Source organism: Oncorhynchus keta, unplaced genomic scaffold, assembly GCF_023373465.1.
Source record: "Oncorhynchus keta strain PuntledgeMale-10-30-2019 unplaced genomic scaffold, Oket_V2 Un_contig_7744_pilon_pilon, whole genome shotgun sequence".
NCBI classification, from domain to species: Eukaryota; Metazoa; Chordata; class Actinopteri; order Salmoniformes; family Salmonidae; genus Oncorhynchus; species Oncorhynchus keta.
In genome coordinates this window covers 10,001-29,802 of record NW_026289655.1, presented here as the reverse complement: position 1 = coordinate 29,802, position 19,802 = coordinate 10,001, and the positions used below count along the sequence as shown (strand labels likewise).

Genomic DNA, 19,802 nt, shown 5'->3' with positions numbered 1-19,802 from the left:
GCTAGCAACATCAGCACGTTGGACGCGCATTACATCAGCACGTTGGTCGCGCATTACATCAGCACGTTGACGCGCATTACATCAGCACGTCATGGGTAGGTATGCATCACATCAGCACGTTGGGAGGCAGCCCTTACATCAGCACGTTGACGCGCATTACATCAGCACGTTGACACCTACACACCATGCAAATTCAACGAGCAGAAAACTAAACGTGGTCCTCAGGTAAGGCAACTAACTAAACGAAGATTAACAATTATTCTTTAAAACAGTCATGGGGTAGGTATGACATCACAGTACCTGGTGAGGGGACAGCTCAGGGAGGCAGCCCTTACAGCCATCAGAGGTTTTCCTCACGTGTCTTCCTCTGGAAGGGTGCAGGTACGTTGCCCCAGTTCCTCAGTCCCGATTCTCTACCCCCGGCCGCCTTCATCCTAAAGAGTTCTCCGCCTCCACGTCACTGCTGGAGTCTGGGGAGAGGAGAGGAGAGAGAGAGAGAGAAGCTCACAGACCAGTAGGAGTCCAATAGAGAGAAGGCACCGAACCCAGACAGCCGCCAGAGAGAAGGCAACAAACCTAGACAGCCGCCAGAGAGAAGGCAACAAACCTAGACAGCCATCAGAGAGAAGGCACCGAACCTAGACAGCCGCCAGAGAGAAGGCACCGAACCTAGACAGCCGCCAGAGAGAAGGCAACGAACCTAGACAGCCGAGAGAAGGCCAGAGAGAGGCACCAGAGAGAAGGCCCAGACAGCCGCCAGAGAGAAGGCAACAAACCTAGACAGCCGCCAGAGAGAAGGCACAAACCCAGACAGCCATCAGAGAGAAGGCAACAACCCAGACAGCCGCCAGAGAGAAGGCAACAAACCCAGACAGCCGCCAGAGAGAAGGCAACAAACCTAGACAGCCGCCAGAGAGAAGGCAACGAACCTAGACAGCCGCCAGAGAGAAGGCAACAAACCTAGACAGCCGCCAGAGAGAAGGCAACAAACCTAGACAGCCGCCAGAGAGAAGGCACCGAACCTAGACAGCCGCCAGAGAGAAGGCACCGAACCTAGACAGCCGTCAGAGAGAAGGCAACGAACCTAGACAGCCGCCAGAGAGAAGGCAACGAACCTAGACAGCCATCAGAGAGAAGGCAACGAACCTAGACAGCCATCAGAGAGAAGGCACCGAACCTAGACAGCCATCAGAGAGAAGGCACCGAACCTAGACAGCCATCAGAGAGAAGGCACCGAACCTAGACAGCCATCAGAGAGAAGGCACCGAACCTAGACAGACATCAGAGAGAAGGCAACGAACCTAGACAGCCAACAGAGAGAAGGCACCGAACCTAGACAGCCATCAGAGAGAAGGCACCCTAGAACCGCCAGACAGCCGACAGCAGAGAGAAGGCACCGAACCTAGACAGCCATCAGAGAGAAGGCAACGAACCTAGACAGCCATCAGAGAGAAGGCACCGAACCTAGACAGCCATCAGAGAGAAGGCACCGAACCTAGACAGCCATCAGAGAGAAGGCAACTAACAGCCAGAAGCCAACAGCCGCCAGAGGCTAAGGCACGAACCTAGACAGGGTCCCAAATGGAGCACCTATTCCGAACCTAGACAGCCGCCAGAGAGAAGGCTCTAACCTAGACAGCCGCCAGAGAGAAGGCACTAGACAGCCGCCAGAGAGAAGGCACCGCTCTAGACAGCTAGAGTAGAAGGCACTAACCTAGGCCGCCAGAGAGAAGGCACCGAACCTAGACAGGAGCTCTAGACCTATAGTAGGCACCGAACCTTGACAGCCGCCAGGGAATAGGGCTCCCTAAGTAGTGAGAGAAGGCACTACAGTAGGGAATAGACAGCCGTCTATAGTAGACAACACCCGACAGGGAATAGGCACCGCTCTAGTCAGCCATCAGAGAGAAGGCAACTACAGTAGAGAATAGGCTCTAGACAGCCGCCAGAGAGAAGGCACCGAACCTAGACAGCCATCGGTGGAGCGGCAATAGGGAACAGGGCTAGTGGTCCTTCTGTGGCTCAGTTGGTAGAGCATGGCGCTTGTAACGCCAGGGTAGTGGGTTCTATCTACCACCCATACGTAGAATGTATGCACACATGACTGTAAGTCGCTTGGATAAAAGGGCTCATATATTATTATTATTATTTAGTCTATAGTAGTGCACTACGTAGGGAATAGGGCTCTAGTCTATAGTAGTGCACTACGTAGGGAATAGGGTGCCTCTAGTCTATAGTAGTGCACTACGTAGGGAATAGGGCTCTAGTCTATAGTAGTGCACTACGTAGGGAATAGGGCTCTAGTCTATAGTAGTGCACTACGTAGGGAATAGGGCTCTAGTCTATAGTAGTGCACTACGTAGGGAATAGGGCTCTAGTCTATAGTAGTGCACTACGTAGGGAATAGGGCTCTAGTCTATAGTAGTGCACTACGTAGGGAATAGGGCTCTAGTCTATAGTAGTGCACTTCGTAGGGAATAGGGTGCCTCTAGCGTCCTGCGCCCCACCTCCGGCCCGCTCCAGGCATGAGCCCATTATCAGACCCGTGTGGAACCCGATGGAATGTCTCACTGAGAGGAGAGGGCTGGCAGGACGGGGCGGGGAAAAGGCTGTGGCCGTAAGCACGTCCTTCTCTGGGCAGAGAGACATTCCTGACAGTGACTACTAATATTGTGACCGTTAACTTCGGATTCTGTTGGTAGCGTATTTTTCGTATCGACCGGTAAACTCCCCACATCCTGCGTTGACCGTAATTCTGACTAAAAACCAGCCAACGCTGTCGACTACAACAACATATTCCAGACGTTACCCTCGCTGCCGGCCCTCAGGATGGAGTCAGAGATACAGCTGAGGGTACGGGACTCCGCCGAGTCAAAGCTCAGGGCCGAGTTCAAGCTCTCTACGGAGTCCTCTCTGCTGTAGCCGGGTGTCTGGGACCGGGTTAGAGGCAGCAGCTCATCATCCCTCTCTGGGTAGATCACGTCACTGTAGTCCCTGTCTGTTACACTGCCTCTGGGGGTTTCTTCTAGAGCCTGGGACACAGGGGACACAGGGGACACAGGGGACACAGGGGACACAGGGGACACATTTTTATTTAGCTTTGAGTTTGCATGTTTATAAATATCCATTGGTTCAGTTGTACAGGGCAAAGTACATGTATTAGCCCCAGGTGTGGGGTACAGACAGAGGAGCAGTACCACAGACAGAGATAAACCCAGTGGGTTCAGGTCTGGGGTACAGACAGAGATAAACCCAGTGGGTTCAGGTCTGGGGTACAGAGAGATAAACCCAGTGGGTTCAGGTCTGGGGTACAGAGAGATAAACCCAGTGGGTTCAGGTCTGGGGTACAGAGAGAGATAAACCCAGTGGGTTCAGGTCTGGGGTACAGACAGGGATAAACCCAGTGGGTTCAGGTCTGGGGTACAGATAGATAAACCCAGTGGGTTCAGGTCTGGGGTACAGACAGAGATAAACCCAGTGGGTTCAGGTCTGGGGTACAGACAGAGATAAACCCAGTGGGTTCAGGTCTGGGGTACAGACAGGGATAAACCCAGTGGGTTCAGGTCTGGGGTACAGACAGAGATAAACCCAGTGGGTTCAGGTCTGGGGTACAGACAGAGATAAACCCAGTGGGTTCAGGTCTGGGGTACAGACAGAGAAAACCCAGTGGGTTCAGGTCTGGGGTACAGAGAGAGATAAACCCAGTGGGTTCAGGTCTGGGGTACAGACAGAGATAAACCCAGTGGGTTCAGGTCTGGGGTACAGACAGAGATAAACCCAGTGGGTTCAGGTCTGGGGTACAGACAGAGAAACCCAGTGGGTTCAGGTCTGGGGTACAGACAGAGGAGCAGTACCACACCATAGAGCTACGCTTAGTGGTCCCTAGAAGGCCTTGAGGTTGAGCTGAGGGTTAAGGTGAGGGAGCGTGTTACCTTGGACAGAGCGATGCCCAGTAGTCCCTCGAATGCTTTGAGGTTGAGCTGAGGGCCAGAGTAGAAGGGATCCGCCTGGGCCTTCCGACCCAGCCAGTAGATGGTGATTAGAACCTGGAGGAGAGATCACAGCTTTGGGCGGGAACTTTATCCTTCATTATTATGTAGAGAACAGGCCGCTCCCCGTCACGACAGACTAGAGAACAGGCCGCTCCCCGTCACGACGTAGACTAGAGAACAGGCCGCTCCCCGTCACGACGTAGACTAGAGAACAGGCCGCTCCCCGTCACGACGTAGACTAGAGAACAGGCCGCTCCCCGTCACGACGTAGACTAGAGAACAGGCCGCTCCCTGTCACGACGTAGACTAGAGAACAGGCCGCTCCCGTCACGACGTAGACTAGAGAACAGGCCGCTCCCGTCACGACGTAGACTAGAGAACAGGCCGCTCCCGTCACGACGTAGACTAGAGAACAGGCCGCTCCCGTCACGACGTAGACTAGAGAACAGGCCGCTCCCAGTCACGACGTAGACTAGAGAACAGGCCGCTCCCGTCACGACGTAGACTAGAGAACAGGCCGCTCCCCGTCACGACGTAGACTAGAGAACAGGCCGCTCCCGTCACGACGTAGACTAGAGAACAGGCCGCTCCCCGTCACGACGTAGACTAGAGAACAGGCCGCTCCCGTCACGACGTAGACTAGAGAACAGGCCGCTCCCCGTCAGTAGACTAGAGAACAGGCCGCTCCCGTCACGACGTAGACTAGAGAACAGGCCGCTCCCGTCACGACGTAGACTAGAGAACAGGCCGCTCCCGTCACGACGTAGACTAGAGAACAGGCCGCTCCCGTCACGACGTAGACTAGAGAACAGGCCGCTCCCGTCACGACGTAGACTAGAGAACAGGCCGCTCCCCGTCACGACGTAGACTAGAGAACAGGCCGCTCCCCGTCACGACGTAGACTAGAGAACAGGCCGCTCCCCGTCACGACGTAGACTAGAGAACAGGCCGCTCCCCGTCACGACGTAGACTAGAGAACAGGCCGCTCCCCGTCACGACGTAGACTAGAGAACAGGCCGCTCCCCGTCACGACGTAGACTAGAGAACAGGCCGCTCCCCGTCACGACGTAGACTAGAGAACAGGCCGCTCCCCGTCACGACGTAGACTAGAGAACAGGCCGCTCCCCGTCACGACGTAGACTAGAGAACAGGCCGCTCCCCGTCACGACGTAGACTAGAGAACAGGCCGCTCCCCGTCACGACGTAGACCGCCGCTCCCGTCACGACGTAGACTAGAGAACAGGCCGCTCCCGTCACGACGTAGACTAGAGAACAGGCCGCTCCCCGTCACGACGTAGACTAGAGAACAGGCCGCTCCCGTCAGACGTAGACTAGAGAACAGGCCGCTCCCGTCACGACGTAGACTAGAGAACAGGCCGCTCCCCCCGTCACGACGTAGACTAGAGAACAGGCCGCTCCCGTCACGACGTAGACTAGAGAACAGGCCGCTCCCGTCACGACGTAGACTAGAGAACAGGCCGCTCCCCCGTCACGACGTAGACTAGAGAACAGGCCGCTCCCGTCACGACGTAGACTAGAGAACAGGCCGCTCCCGTCACGACGTAGACTAGAGAACAGGCCGCTCCCGTCACGACGTAGACTAGAGAACAGGCCGCTCCCGTCACGACGTAGACTAGAGAACAGGCGTCCCGTCACGACGTCCCGTCCGCGAGACTAGAGAACAGGCCGCTCCCGTCACGACGTAGACTAGAGAGAACAGGCCGCTCCCCGTCACGACGTAGACTAGAGAACAGGCCGCTCCCGTCCCGTAGACTAGAGAACAGGCCGCTCCCGTCACGACGTAGACTAGAGAACAGGCCGCTCCCGTCACGACGAGACAGAGAACAGGCCGCTCCCGTCACGACGTAGACTAGAGAACAGGCCGCTCCCCGTCACGACGTAGACTAGAGAACAGTCGTAGCAGGGCCGCTCCCCGTCACGACGTAGACTAGAGAACAGTCGCAGCAGGGCCGCTCCCCGTAGACTAGAGGACAGGCCGCTCCGTCACGACGTAGACTAGAGAACAGTCGCAGCAGGGCCGCTCCCCGTAGACTAGACAGGCCGCTCCCCGTCACGACGTAGACTAGACAGGCCGCTCCCCGTCACGACGTAGACTAGAGAACAGTCGTAGCAGGGCCGCTCCCCGTCACGACGTAGACTAGAGAACAGCCGTAGCAGGGCCGCTCCCCGTAGACTAGAGAACAGTCGTAGCAGGGCCGCTCCCGTCACGACGTAGACTAGAGAACAGCAGTAGCAGGGCCGCTCCCCGTAGACTAGACAGGCCGCTCCCCGTCACGACGTAGACTAGACAGGCCGCTCCCGTCACAACGTAGACTAGACAGGCCGCTCCCGTCACGACGTAGACTAGAGAACAGTCGTAGCAGGGCCGCTCCCCGTCACGACGTAGACTAGAGAACAGCCGTAGCAGGGCCGCTCCCCGTCACGACGTAGACTAGAGAACAGTCACAGCAGGACCGCTCCCCGTAGACTAGAGGACAGGCCGCTCCCCGTCACGACATAGAATAGACAGTCGCAGCAGGGCTGTTACACAGTGAGAGATTCTGCGATGGGAATTATGACAGTTCCAAGTTACAGCTCAATACCTTTCAGTGAACACAAACAATTCAAGTACAAATCCACTTACGTTTTTCAGCCTCCTTTCGCTCTCTGCACACCTGAGAAGAAAATGAGATCTCTTAGTCCGAGCAAAGACGACACACACTGACTAACTGGCTTCTCACTTAACAAAAAGGTGATCTATTATAGACGGTCTATACAATAGTATTCTGTTTAAATAGTCTGATAGGACTCATGTGAAACACCACACTGTGGACTACTCATCTCGCCACGTGATTTAGCTGCCAAGTCAAACAACCCACTATCAACACCATGCAATCAGTGATAACACAGAACTGGCTGTATAACCCGATATACACAACCACAGGCCAGTGTGCGCAGCATGTCATTAGTGAGTCCAGTCCGTGTACAATAACGTTCCAACCAGTGAGACGCTGGCCAATAAATACATTAAACACCGTCTAACCAACAGGCACCGTCTAAACCAAACAGGCACCGTCTAACCAACAGGCACCGTCTAACCAACAGGCACCGTCTAACCCAACAGGCACCGTCTAACCAAACAGGCACCGTCTAACCCAACAGGCACCGTCTAACCCAAACAGGCACCGTCTAACCCAAACAGGCACCGTCTAAACCAAACAGGCACCGTCTAACCAAACAGGCACCGTCTAACCAAACAGGCACCGTCTAAACCAAACAGGCACCGTCTAACAAACAGGCACCGTCTAACAAACAGGCACCGTCTAACAAACAGGCACCGTCTAACAAACAGGCACCGTCTAAACCAAACAGGCACCGTCTAAACCAAACAGGCACCGTCTAAACCAAACAGGCACCGTCTAAACCAAACAGGCACCGTCTAAACCAAACAGGCACCGTCTAACAAACAGGCACCGTCTAAACCAAACAGGCACCGTCTAAACCAAACAGGCACCGTCTAAACCAAACAGGCACCGTCTAAACCAAACAGGCACCGTCTAAACCAAACAGGCACCGTCTAAACCAAACAGGCACCGTCTAAAACAAACAGGCACCGTCTAACATCACTATAAGTCCAGCAGCTGGGGATGAAAACCATATTAATCCTTCACTTCCATTTGATTTGTTCTACAAATAATAATATATATATTGACCAAATAAAAGGCGTTTTACCTGAGTGTAGCGCGTGTGGACAGGTCTTGCAGGTCTCCAGGATGAAACAGCTGAGCCTCGTGTAGACCGAGTGTACCACACGCTCTCAGAAACACATTCACATTGTCCTGGAGGAGAGGGGCGGGGCAGAGAGGGGAGGGGCAGAGAGGGGAGGGGCAGAGAGGAGAGGGGCAGAGAGGAGAGGGGCAGAGAGGTGAGGGGCAGAGAGGTGAGGGGCAGAGAGGAGAGGGGCAGAGAGGTGAGGGGCAGAGAGGAGAGGGGCAGAGAGGAGAGGGGCAGAGAGGAGAGGGGCAGAGAGGAGAGGGGCAGAGAGGAGAGGGGCAGAGAGGAGAGGGGCAGAGAGGTGAGGGGCAGAGAGGAGAGGGGCAGAGAGGAGAGGGGCAGAGAGGAGAGGGGCAGAGAGGAGAGGGGCAGAGAGGAGAGGGGCAGAGAGGAGAGGGGCAGAGAGGAGAGGGGCAGAGAGGTGAGGGGCAGAGAGGTGAGGGGCAGAGAGGAGAGGGGCAGAGAGGAGAGGGGCAGAGAGGTGAGGGGCAGAGAGGAGAGGGGCAGAGAGGAGAGGGGCAGAGAGGAGAGGGGCAGAGAGGAGAGGGGCAGAGAGGTGAGGGGCAGAGAGGTGAGGGGCAGAGAGGAGAGGGGCAGAGAGGGGCGGGGCAGAGAGGGGCAGAGAGGAGAGGGGCAGAGAGGAGAGGGGCAGAGAGGAGAGGGGCAGAGAGGAGAGGGGCAGAGAGGAGAGGGGCAGAGAGGAGAGGGGCAGAGAGGTGAGGGGCAGAGAGGAGAGGGGCAGAGAGGTGAGGGGCAGAGAGGAGAGGGGCAGAGAGGAGAGGGGCAGAGAGGAGAGGGGCAGAGAGGTGAGGGGCAGAGAGGAGAGGGGCAGAGAGGTGAGGGGCAGAGAGGAGAGGGGCAGAGAGGGGCAGAGAGGGGCAGAGAGGGGCAGAGAGGAGAGGGGCAGAGAGGGGCAGAGAGAGGAGAGGGGCAGAGGGGCAGAGAGGAGAGGGGCAGAGAGGGGCAGAGAGGGGCAGAGAGGTGAGGGGCAGAGAGGAGAGGGGCAGAGAGGTGAGGGGCAGAGAGGTGAGGGGCAGAGAGGGGCGGGGCAGAGAGGGGCGGGGCAGAGAGGGGCGGGGCAGAGAGGGGCGGGGCAGAGAGGGGCGGGGCAGAGAGGGCGGGGCAGAGAGGGGCGGGGCAGAGAGGTGAGGGGCAGAGAGGTGCGGGGCAGAGAGGTGAGGGGCAGAGAGGTGAGGGGCAGAGAGGTGAGGGGCAGAGAGGTGAGGGGCAGAGAGGTGAGGGGCAGAGAGGTGAGGGGCAGAGAGAGGAGAGGGGCAGAGAGGTGAGGGGCAGAGAGGAGAGGGGCAGAGAGGAGAGGGGCAGAGAGGGGAGGGGCAGAGAGGGGAGGGGCAGAGAGGGGAGGGGCAGAGAGGAGAGGGGCAGAGAGGAGAGGGGCAGAGAGGAGAGGGGCAGAGAGGAGAGGGGCAGAGAGGTGAGGGGCAGAGAGGAGAGGGGCAGAGAGGAGAGGGGCAGAGAGGTGAGGGGCAGAGGGAGAGGGGCAGAGAGGAGAGGGGCAGAGAGGAGAGGGTCAGAGAGGAGAGGGGCAGAGAGGAGAGGGGCAGAGAGGAGAGGGGCAGAGAGGAGAGGGGCAGAGAGGAGGGGGGCTGAGAGGAGAGGGGCAGAGAGGTGGGGGGCAGAGAGGTGAGGGGCAGAGGGGAGGAGCAGAGAGGAGAGGGGCAGAGAGGAGAGGGGCAGAGAGGAGAGGGGCAGAGAGGAGAGGGGCAGAGAGGAGAGGGGCAGAGAGGAGAGGGGCAGAGAGGAGAGGGGCAGAGAGGAGAGGGGCAGAGAGGAGAGGGGCAGAGAGGAGAGGGGCAGAGAGGAGAGGGGCAGAGAGGAGAGGGGCAGAGGGAGAGGGGCAGAGAGGAGAGGGGCAGAGAGGAGAGGGGCAGAGAGGAGAGGGGCAGAGAGGAGAGGGGCAGAGAGGAGAGGGGCAGAGAGGAGAGGGGCAGAGAGGAGAGGGGCAGAGAGGAGAGGGGCAGAGAGGAGAGGGGCAGAGAGGAGAGGGGCAGAGAGGAGAGGGGCAGAGAGGAGAGGGGCAGAGAGGTGAGGGGCAGAGAGGTGAGGGGCAGAGGGGGGGAGCAGAGAGGAGAGGGGCAGAGAGGAGAGGGGCAGAGAGGAGAGGGGCAGAGAGGAGAGGGGCAGAGAGGAGAGGGGCAGAGAGGAGAGGGGCAGAGAGGAGAGGGGCAGAGAGGAGAGGGGCAGAGAGGAGAGGGGCAGAGAGGAGAGGGGCAGAGAGGTGAGGGGCAGAGAGGTGAGGGGCAGAGGGGAGGAGCAGAGGGGAGGAGCAGAGGGGGAGGAGCAGTACTGGGAGTTACCATACAGAACAATCAGAAGGCTTGGCCTAAGGATGATCATGTGACTGGTGGGAGGAGTCTCTTAATAGCTTTCCAGGATTATTCCAAACAAGTGGAACCTGACAGTTTGACCTCTGAACCCAGCCCCACTCAGCCCCACTCAGCCCCACTCAGCCCCACTCAGCCCCACTCAGCCCCACTCAGCCCCACTCAGCCCCACTCAGCCCCACTCAGCCCCACTCAGCCCCACTCAGCCCCACTCAGCCCCACTCAGGTTTGTCATGTTCACCACATCACTAGATCCTTAGACAGTTTCAGATCTGTCACACTAAGCAGGAACCGCCGAGCGACAAGCAGGAAACCACAGAGGACGACTTCCTGAAAGACCCGGGTCGTCTAACTACTGTCACCCTGGCAGACAATAGATCCCTCTGCCTTCTCATATGAAATGTAGAACGGCTACACGCAGTGAACTCACCAGTCCGGCCATTGGAGTAGACAGCGTGTTCACCCTCTTAATAAGGCCTGGTTTCAACTGGTTGATTAGACTGAGAAAGGGAGGGACAGAGGGAAGAACAGACGAGTTAGACAGCGTGACCATCGACCACACCAGGACCTGGTACTTAAACCACTAAGGTGTGTATAGAACCACAGCCTATGGGATTCATTTATCACTACTGGCAGAGCAGGACTCCATTCTCCAGATATATACACTACAGTTCCCATAATACTCACTGGCAGAGCAGGACTCCATTCTCCAGATATATACACTACAGTTCCCATAATACTCACTGGCAGAGCAGGACTCCATTCTCCAGATATATACACTACAGTTCCCATAATACTCACTGGCAGAGCAGGACTCCATTCTCCAGATATATACACTACAGTTCCCATAATACTCACTGGCAGAGCAGGACTCCATTCTCCAGATATATACACTACAGTTCCCATAATACTCACTGGCAGAGCAGGACTCCATTCTCCAGATATATACACTACAGTTCCCATAATACTCACTGGCAGAGCAGGACTCCATTCTCCAGATATATACACTACAGTTCCCATAATACTCATTGACAGAGCAGGACTCCATTCTCCAGATATATACACTACAGTTCCCATAATACTCACTGGCAGAGCAGGACTCCATTCTCCAGATATATACACTCCAGTTCCCATAATACTCACTGGCAGAAAGGACTCCATTCTCCAGATATATACACTCCAGTTCCCATAATACTCACTGGCAGAAAGGACTCCATTCTCCAGATATATACACTACAGTTCCCATAATACTCACTGGCAGAGCAGGACTCCATTCTCCAGAGCAGAGCGGAAGTTGTTGCTTCCGAATGATTTATTTGTCACTTCCTATAGACAGGAAGAGGAAAGAACACAATAACACTGTCACATCTTAGATTAACAAGCAAACATGCAAGTGACATTGTTTTTACTAAATGTCCTCTTGGATCACAGATTATGATCTATACTTACCTAGTGCATAATTGTGTTTGTTTAAATCAGATTTTGCATTTTACCACAATTTTTTACTTAGTTCTCATTGCTGTTACAGTCCAAAAAGTTATAAACAAATCAATGTTTCATATTTTTTTAAACATGGCTCCTTCTGAAAAGGTCTGAGACAACAGGATACAGAGAGAGCCAAGCGGGGGGATACAGAGAGAGAGCCAAGCGGGGGATACAGAGAGAGCCAAGCGGGGGGGATACAGAGAGAGCCAAGCGGGGGATACAGAGAGAGAGCCAAGCGGGGGGATACAGAGAGAGAGCCAAGCGGGGGGGATACAGAGAGAGAGCCAAGCGGGGGGGATACAGAGAGAGAGCCAAGCGGGGGATACAGAGAGAGAGAGCCAAGCGGGGATACAGAGAGAGAGCCAAGCGGGGGGTACAGAGAGAGCCAAGCGGGGGGAGGGTACAGAGAGAGCCAAGCGGGGGGGATATACAGAGAGAGCCAAGCGGGGGGGGATATAGAGAGAGAGCCAAGCGGGGGGGATATACAGAGAGAGCCAAGCAGGGGGATACAGAGAGAGCCAAGCGGGGGATACAGAGAGAGCCAAGCGGGGGATATACAGAGAGAGCCAAGCGGGGGGATACAGAGAGAGCCAAGCGGGGGGGATACAGAGAGAGCCAAGCGGGGGATACAGAGAGAGCCAAGCGGGGGGGATACAGAGAGAGCCAAGCGGGGGGATACAGAGAGAGCCAAGCGGGGGGGGATACAGAGAGAGCCAAGCGGGGGATACAGAGAGAGCCAAGGGGGGATACAGAGAGAGCCAAGCTGGGGGATACAGAGAGAGCCAAGCTGGGGGATACAGAGAGAGCCAAGCTGGGGGATACAGAGAGAGCCAAGCTGGGGATACAGAGAGAGCCAAGCGGGGGATACAGAGAGAGCCAAGCGGGGGGATACAGAGAGAGCCAAGCTGGGGGATACAGAGAGAGCCAAGCGGGGGATACAGAGAGAGCCAAGCGGGGGGGATACAGAGAGAGCCAAGCGGGGGAGATACAGAGAGAGCCAAGCGGGGATACAGAGAGAGCCAAGCTGGGGGATACAGAGAGAGCCAAGCGGGGGATACAGAGAGAGCCAAGCGGGGGGATACAGAGAGAGCCAAGCGGGGGAATACAGAGAGAGCCACGCGGGGAATACAGAGAGAGCCACGCGGGGTACAGAGAGAGCCAAGCCGGGGGTACAGAGAGCGCCAAGCGGGGGGTACAGAGAGAGCCAAGCGGGGGGTACAGAGAGAGCCAAGCAGGGGGTACAGAGAGAGCCAAGCGAGGGGACACAGAGCGCCAAGCGGGGATACAGAGAGAGCCAAGCGGGGATACAGAGAGAGCCAAGCGGGGGATACAGAGAGAGCCAAGCGGGGGTACAGAGAGAGCCAAGCGGGGATACAGAGAAGGATACAGAGAGAGCCAAGCGGGGGGGGTACAGAGAGAGCCAAGCGGGGGTACAGAGAGAGCCAAGCGGGGGGTACAGAGAGAGCCAAGCGGGGGGATACAGAGAGAGCCAAGCGGGGGATACAGAGAGAGCCAAGCGGGGGGTACAGAGAGAGCCAAGCGGGGGATACAGAGAGAGCCAAGCGGGGGGATACAGAGAGAGCCAAGCGGGGGGGTACAGAGAGAGCCAAGCGGGGGGTACAGAGAGAGCCAAGCGGGGGACACAGAGAGAGCCAAGCGGGGGATACAGAGAGAGCCAAGCGGGGGGATACAGAGAGAGCCATGCGGGGGGGTACAGAGAGAGCCAAGCAGGGGGGGATACAGAGAGAGAGCCAAGCGGGGGGACACAGAGCGCCAAGCGGGGGATACAGAGAGAGCCAAGCGGGGGGTACAGAGAGAGCCAAGCGGGGGGTACAGAGAGAGCCAAGCGGGGGGATACAGAGAGAGCCAAGCGGGGGGTACAGAGAGAGCCAAGCGGGGGGACACAGAGTGCCAAGCGGGGATACAGAGAGAGCCAAGCGGGGGATACAGAGAGAGCCAAGCAGGGGGTACAGAGAGAGCCAAGGGGGGTACAGAGAGAGCCAAGCGGGGGATACAGAGAAGGGGATACAGAGAGAGCCAAGCAGGGGGGTACAGAGAGAGCCAAGCAGGGGGTACAGAGAGAGCCAAGCGGGGGGTACAGAGAGAGCCAAGCGGGGGGGGTACAGAGAGAGCCAAGCGGGGGGGGGTACAGAGAGAGCCAAGCGGGGGATACAGAGAGAGCCAAGCTGGGGGATACAGAGAGAGCCAAGCTGGGGGTACAGAGAGAGCCAAGCGGGGGGAATACAGAGAGAGCCAAGCGGGGGGATACAGAGAGAGCCAAGCGGGGGGAATACAGAGAGAGCCAAGCGGGGGGAATACAGAGAGAGCCAAGCGGGGGAATACAGAGAGAGCCAAGCGGGGGGATACAGAGAGAGCCAAGCGGGGGGGATACAGAGAGAGCCAAGCGGGGGGATACAGAGAGAGCCAAGCGGGGGGATACAGAGAGAGCCAAGCGGGGGGATACAGAGAGAGCCAAGCGGGGGATACAGAGAGAGCCAAGCGGGGGGATACAGAGAGAGCCAAGCGGGGGATACAGAGAGAGCCAAGCGGGGGGGGATACAGAGAGAGCCAAGCGGGGGATACAGAGAGAGCCAAGCTGGGGGATACAGAGAGAGCCAAGCTGGGGGATACAGAGAGAGCCAAGCGGGGATACAGAGAGAGCCAAGCGGGGGGATACAGAGAGAGAGCCAAGCGGGGGGGATACAGAGAGAGAGCCAAGCGGGGGATACAGAGAGAGCCAAGCGGGGGGGATACAGAGAGAGCCAAGCGGGGGATACAGAGAGAGCCAAGCGGGGGGGGTACAGAGAGAGAGCCAAGCGGGGATACAGAGAGAGAGCCAAGCGGGGGGGATACAGAGAGAGCCAAGCGGGGGGGATACAGAGAGAGCCAAGCGGGGGATACAGAGAGAGCCAAGCGGGGGGATACAGAGAGAGCCAAGCGGGGGGATACAGAGAGAGCCAAGCGGGGGATACAGAGAGAGCCAAGCGGGGGGATACAGAGAGAGCCAAGCGGGGGGATACAGAGAGAGCCAAGCGGGGGGGGATACAGAGAGAGCCAAGCGGGGATACAGAGAGAGCCAAGCGGGGATACAGAGAGAGAGCCAAGCGGGGGGATACAGAGAGAGAGCCAAGCGGGGGATACAAAGAGAGCCAAGCGGGGGATACAGAGAGAGCCAAGCAGGGGGGATACAGAGAGAGCCAAGCGGGGGGATACAGAGAGAGCCAAGCGGGGATACAGAGAGAGAGCCAAGCGGGGGGATACAGAGAGAGAGCCAAGCGGGGGGATACAGAGAGAGCCAAGCGGGGGATACAGAGAGAGCCAAGCGGGGGGATACAGAGAGAGCCAAGCGGGGGATACAGAGAGAGCCAAGGGGGATACAGAGAGAGAGCCAAGCGGGGGGATACAGAGAGAGAGCCAAGCGGGGGATACAAAGAGAGCCAAGCGGGATACAGAGAGAGCCAAGCAGGGGGGGGGATACAGAGAGAGCCAAGCGGGGGGGATACAGAGAGAGCCAAGCGGGGATACAGAGAGAGAGCCAAGCGGGGGGGATACAGAGAGAGAGCCAAGCGGGGGGGATACAGAGAGAGCCAAGCGGGGGGGATACAGAGAGAGCCAAGCGGGGGGGATACAGAGAGAGCCAAGCGGGGGGGATACAGAGAGAGCCAAGCGAGGTAAAGGGGGGTAAAGAGGGGTGATGAGAAAGCCCAGCAGGGTAAAGGGGGGTGTTGGAAAACAAGAAGCCCAGTCTCAGAACACCTACTACCCAGAAAACCTTAATTGTAAATTAGAATGTGTTCTTTATTTAACTTAACCGACTTGGCTCGTTAAATTAAAGGTAAAAAACTAAAACAGTTGCATCTACTACTCCTCTAGATGATGCATCATGGGTAATAAAAGTGTTTATTTAAAAACTGATGGTAGTTTTTTTACAGGAACTTGAAGTGTTATGGTAATGAGATGTCCACAGACAAGTGTTTGTACGTAATATAGTTTCATGTAGACGTCAACTCCACTGAACAAGAACATAAAACATAAACATAAATAAAAGAACATAAAACATAAACATAAATAAAAGAACATAAAAACACATGTAATGTGTTGAAATAAAACATCTCTCAAATTGTGTCCATCCCTGTTAGTGATATTAACCCTGTTAGTGATATTAACCCTGTTAGTGATATTAACCCTGTTAGTGATATTAACCCTGTTAGTGATATTAACCCTGTTAGTGATATTAACCCTGTTAGTGATATTAACCCTGTTAGTGATATTAACCCTGTTAGTGATATTAACCCTGTTAGTGATATTAACCCTGTTAGTGATATTAACCCTGTTAGTGATATTAACCCTGTTAGTGATATTAACCCTGTTAGTGATATTAACCCTGTTAGTGATATTAACCCTGTTAGTGATATTAACCCTGTTAGTGATATTAACCCTGTTAGTGATATTAACCCTGTTAGTGATATTAACCCTGTTAGTGATATTAACCCTGTTAGTGATATTAACCCTGTTAGTGATATTAACCCTGTTAGTGATATTAACCCTGTTAGTGATATTAACCCTGTTAGTGATATTAACCCTGTTAGTGATATTAACCCTGTTAGTGATATTAACCCTGTTAGTGATATTAACCCTGTTAGTGATATTAACCCTGTTAGTGATATTAACCCTGTTAGTGATATTAACCCTGTTAGTGATATTAACCCTGTTAGTGATATTAACCCTGTTAGTGATATTAACCCTGTTAGTGATATTAACCCTGTTAGTGATATTAACCCTGTTAGTGATATTAACCCTGTTAGTGATATTAACCCTGTTAGTGATATTAACCCTGTTAGTGATATTAACCCTGTTAGTGATATTAACCCTGTTAGTGATATTAACCCTGTTAGTGATATTAACCCTGTTAGTGATATTAACCCAGTGAGTATATTAACCCAGTGAGTATATTAACCCAGTGAGTATATTAACCCAGTGAGTATATTACACCAGTGAGTATATTACACCAGTGAGTATATTACACCAGTGAGTATATTACACCAGTGAGTATATTACACCAGTGAGTATATTACACCAGTGAGTATATTACACCAGTGAGTATATTACACCAGTGAGTATATTAACCCAGTGAGTATATTAACCCAGTGAGTATATTACACCAGTGAGTATATTACACCAGTGAGTATATTAACCCAGTGAGTATATTACACCAGTGAGTATATTACACCAGTGAGTATATTACACCAGTGAGTATATTACACCAGTGAGTATATTAACCCAGTGAGTATATTAACCCAGTGAGTATATTAACCCAGTGAGTATATTACACCAGTGAGTATATTACACCAGTGAGTATATTACACCAGTGAGTATATTACACCAGTGAGTATATTACACCAGTGAGTATATTACACCAGTGAGTATATTACACCAGTGAGTATATTACACCAGTGAGTATATTAACCCAGTGAGTATATTAACCCAGTGAGTATATTAACCCAGTGAGTATATTACACCAGTGAGTATATTACACCAGTGAGTATATTACACCAGTGAGTATATTACACCAGTGAGTATATTACACCAGTGAGTATATTACACCAGTGAGTATATTAAACCAGTGAGTATATTAAACCAGTGAGTATATTAAACCAGTGAGTATATTAAACCAGTGAGTATATTAAACCAGTGAGTATATTAAACCAGTGAGTATATTAAACCAGTGAGTATATTAAACCAGTGAGTATATTACACCAGTGAGTATATTACACCAGTGAGTATATTACACCAGTGAGTATATTACACCAGTGAGTATATTACACCAGTGAGTATATTACACCAGTGAGTATATTAAACCAGTGAGTATATTAAACCAGTGAGTATATTAAACCAGTGAGTATATTAAACCAGTGAGTATATTACACCAGTGAGTATATTACACCAGTGAGTATATTACACCAGTGAGTATATTACACCAGTGAGTATATTAAACCAGTGAGTATATTACACCAGTGAGTATATTACACCAGTGAGTATATTACACCAGTGAGTATATTACACCAGTGAGTATATTAAACCAGTGAGTATATTACACCAGTGAGTATATTACACCAGTGAGTATATTACACCAGTGAGTATATTACACCAGTGAGTATATTACACCAGTGAGTATATTACACCAGTGAGTATATTAAACCAGTGAGTATATTAAACCAGTGAGTATATTAAACCAGTGAGTATATTAAACCAGTGAGTATATTAAACCAGTGAGTATATTAAACCAGTGAGTATATTAAAACCAGTGAGTATATTAAAACCAGTGAGTATATTAAAACCAGTGAGTATATTAAAACCAGTGAGTATATTAAACCAGTGAGTATATTACACCAGTGAGTATATTAAACCAGTGAGTATATTACACCAGTGAGTATATTACACCAGTGAGTATATTAAACCAGTGAGTATATTACACCAGTGAGTATATTAAACCAGTGAGTATATTAAACCAGTGAGTATATTAAACCAGTGAGTATATTAAACCAGTGAGTATATTAAACCAGTGAGTATATTAAACCAGTGAGTATTTTAAACCAGTGAGTATATTAAAACCAGTGAGTATATTAAAACCAGTGAGTATATTAAAACCAGTGAGTATATTAAAACCAGTGAGTATATTAAAACCAGTGAGTATATTAAACCAGTGAGTATATTAAACCAGTGAGTATATTAAACCAGTGAGTATATTAAACCAGTGAGTATATTAAACCAGTGAGTATATTAAACCAGTGAGTATATTACACCAGTGAGTATATTAAACCAGTGAGTATATTAAACCAGTGAGTATATTACACCAGTGAGTATATTAAACCAGTGAGTATATTAAACCAGTGAGTATATTAAACCAGTGAGTATATTAAACCAGTGAGTATATTAAACCAGTGAGTATATTAAACCAGTGAGTATTTTAAACCAGTGAGTATTTTAAACCAGTGAGTATTTTAAACCTGTCAAGATAATCCATTCACCTGACAGGTGTGGCACATCAAGATGATTAAACAGCATTATTATTACACAGGTGCACCTTGTGCTGGGGCAATAAAAGGACACAAAAATGTGCAGTTTTGTCACACAACACCACAATTCCCCATATGAATGGTGCTGGGCACTGTTCCCCCATCTGAATGGCACTGTTCCCCCATCTGAATGGCACTGTTCCCCCATCTGAATGGCACTGTTCCCCATCTGAATGGCACTGTTCCCCATCTGAATGGGCACTGTTCCCCCATCTGAATGGGCACTGTTCCCCCATCTGAATGGCACTGTTCCCCCATCTGAATGGCACTGTTCCCCATCTGAATGGCACTGTTCCCCCATCTGAATGGCACTGTTCCCCCATCTGAATGGGCACTGTTCCCCCATCTGAATGGGCACTGTTCCCCCATCTGAATGGGCACTGTTCCCCCATCTGAATGGGCACTGTTCCCCATCTGAATGGGCACTGTTCCCCCATCTGAATGGGCACTGTTCCCCCATATGAATGGCACTGTTCCCCATCTGAATGGGCACTGTTCCCCATCTGAATGGGCACTGTTCCCCCATATGAATGGCACTGTTCCCCCATCTGAATGGCACTGTTCCCCATCTGAATGGCACTGTTCCCCCATCTGAATGGCACTGTTCCCCATCTGAATGGCACTGTTCCCCCATCTGAATGGCACTGTTCCCCCATCTGAATGGCACTGTTCCCCCATCTGAATGGCACTGTTCCCCCATCTGAATGGCACTGTTCCCCCATCTGAATGGCACTGTTCCCCCATCTGAATGGCACTGTTCCCCCATCTGAATGGCACTGTTCCCCCATCTGAATGGCACTGTTCCCCCATCTGAATGGTACTGTTCCCCCATATGAATGGTACTGGGTCACAGTCCCCTACCCCTCGTGCTCCTCTCCTCTACCTCTGAGAGGGAACAGAACGCAGCCTGCCACCTCTCCCTGTCCCCTACCCCTCGTGCTCCTCTCCTCTACCTCTGAGAGGGAACAGAACGCAGCCTGCCACCTCTCCCTGTCCCCTACCCCCTCGTGCCCCTCTCCTCTCCTCTGAGAGGGAACAGAACGCAGCCTGCCACCTCTCCCTGTCCCCTACCCCTCGTGCCCCTCTCCTCTACCTCTGAGAGGGAACAGAACGCAGCCTGCCACCTCTCCCTG

The 19,802-nt window shown here is 53.1% G+C and overlaps 1 protein-coding gene across 3 annotated transcripts in view; it reads right to left on the bottom strand.

Annotated features, from left to right (window-relative positions):
- Positions 1-345: 345 nt before the first annotated feature.
- LOC127926532 (LIM domain only protein 7-like) overlaps positions 346-19,802 on the bottom strand; it is a 20,833-nt gene continuing 1,376 nt past the window's right edge. For 2 of the 3 annotated variants that reach the window (XM_052511955.1, XM_052511956.1), the window contains exons 3-9: positions 11,364-11,434; positions 10,539-10,608; positions 7,725-7,831; positions 6,637-6,667; positions 3,933-4,046; positions 2,810-3,032; positions 346-470 (exon numbers count right to left, since the gene is read on the bottom strand). In XM_052511955.1, coding sequence (XP_052367915.1) covers positions 430-470; positions 2,810-3,032; positions 3,933-4,046; positions 6,637-6,667; positions 7,725-7,831; positions 10,539-10,608; positions 11,364-11,434 — 657 coding nt within the window. In that variant the 3' untranslated portion in view covers positions 346-429. The remainder of the gene's footprint in view (positions 471-2,809; positions 3,033-3,932; positions 4,047-6,636; positions 6,668-7,724; positions 7,832-10,538; positions 10,609-11,363; positions 11,435-19,802) is intronic. The other variant, XM_052511957.1, reaches the window with a different exon arrangement.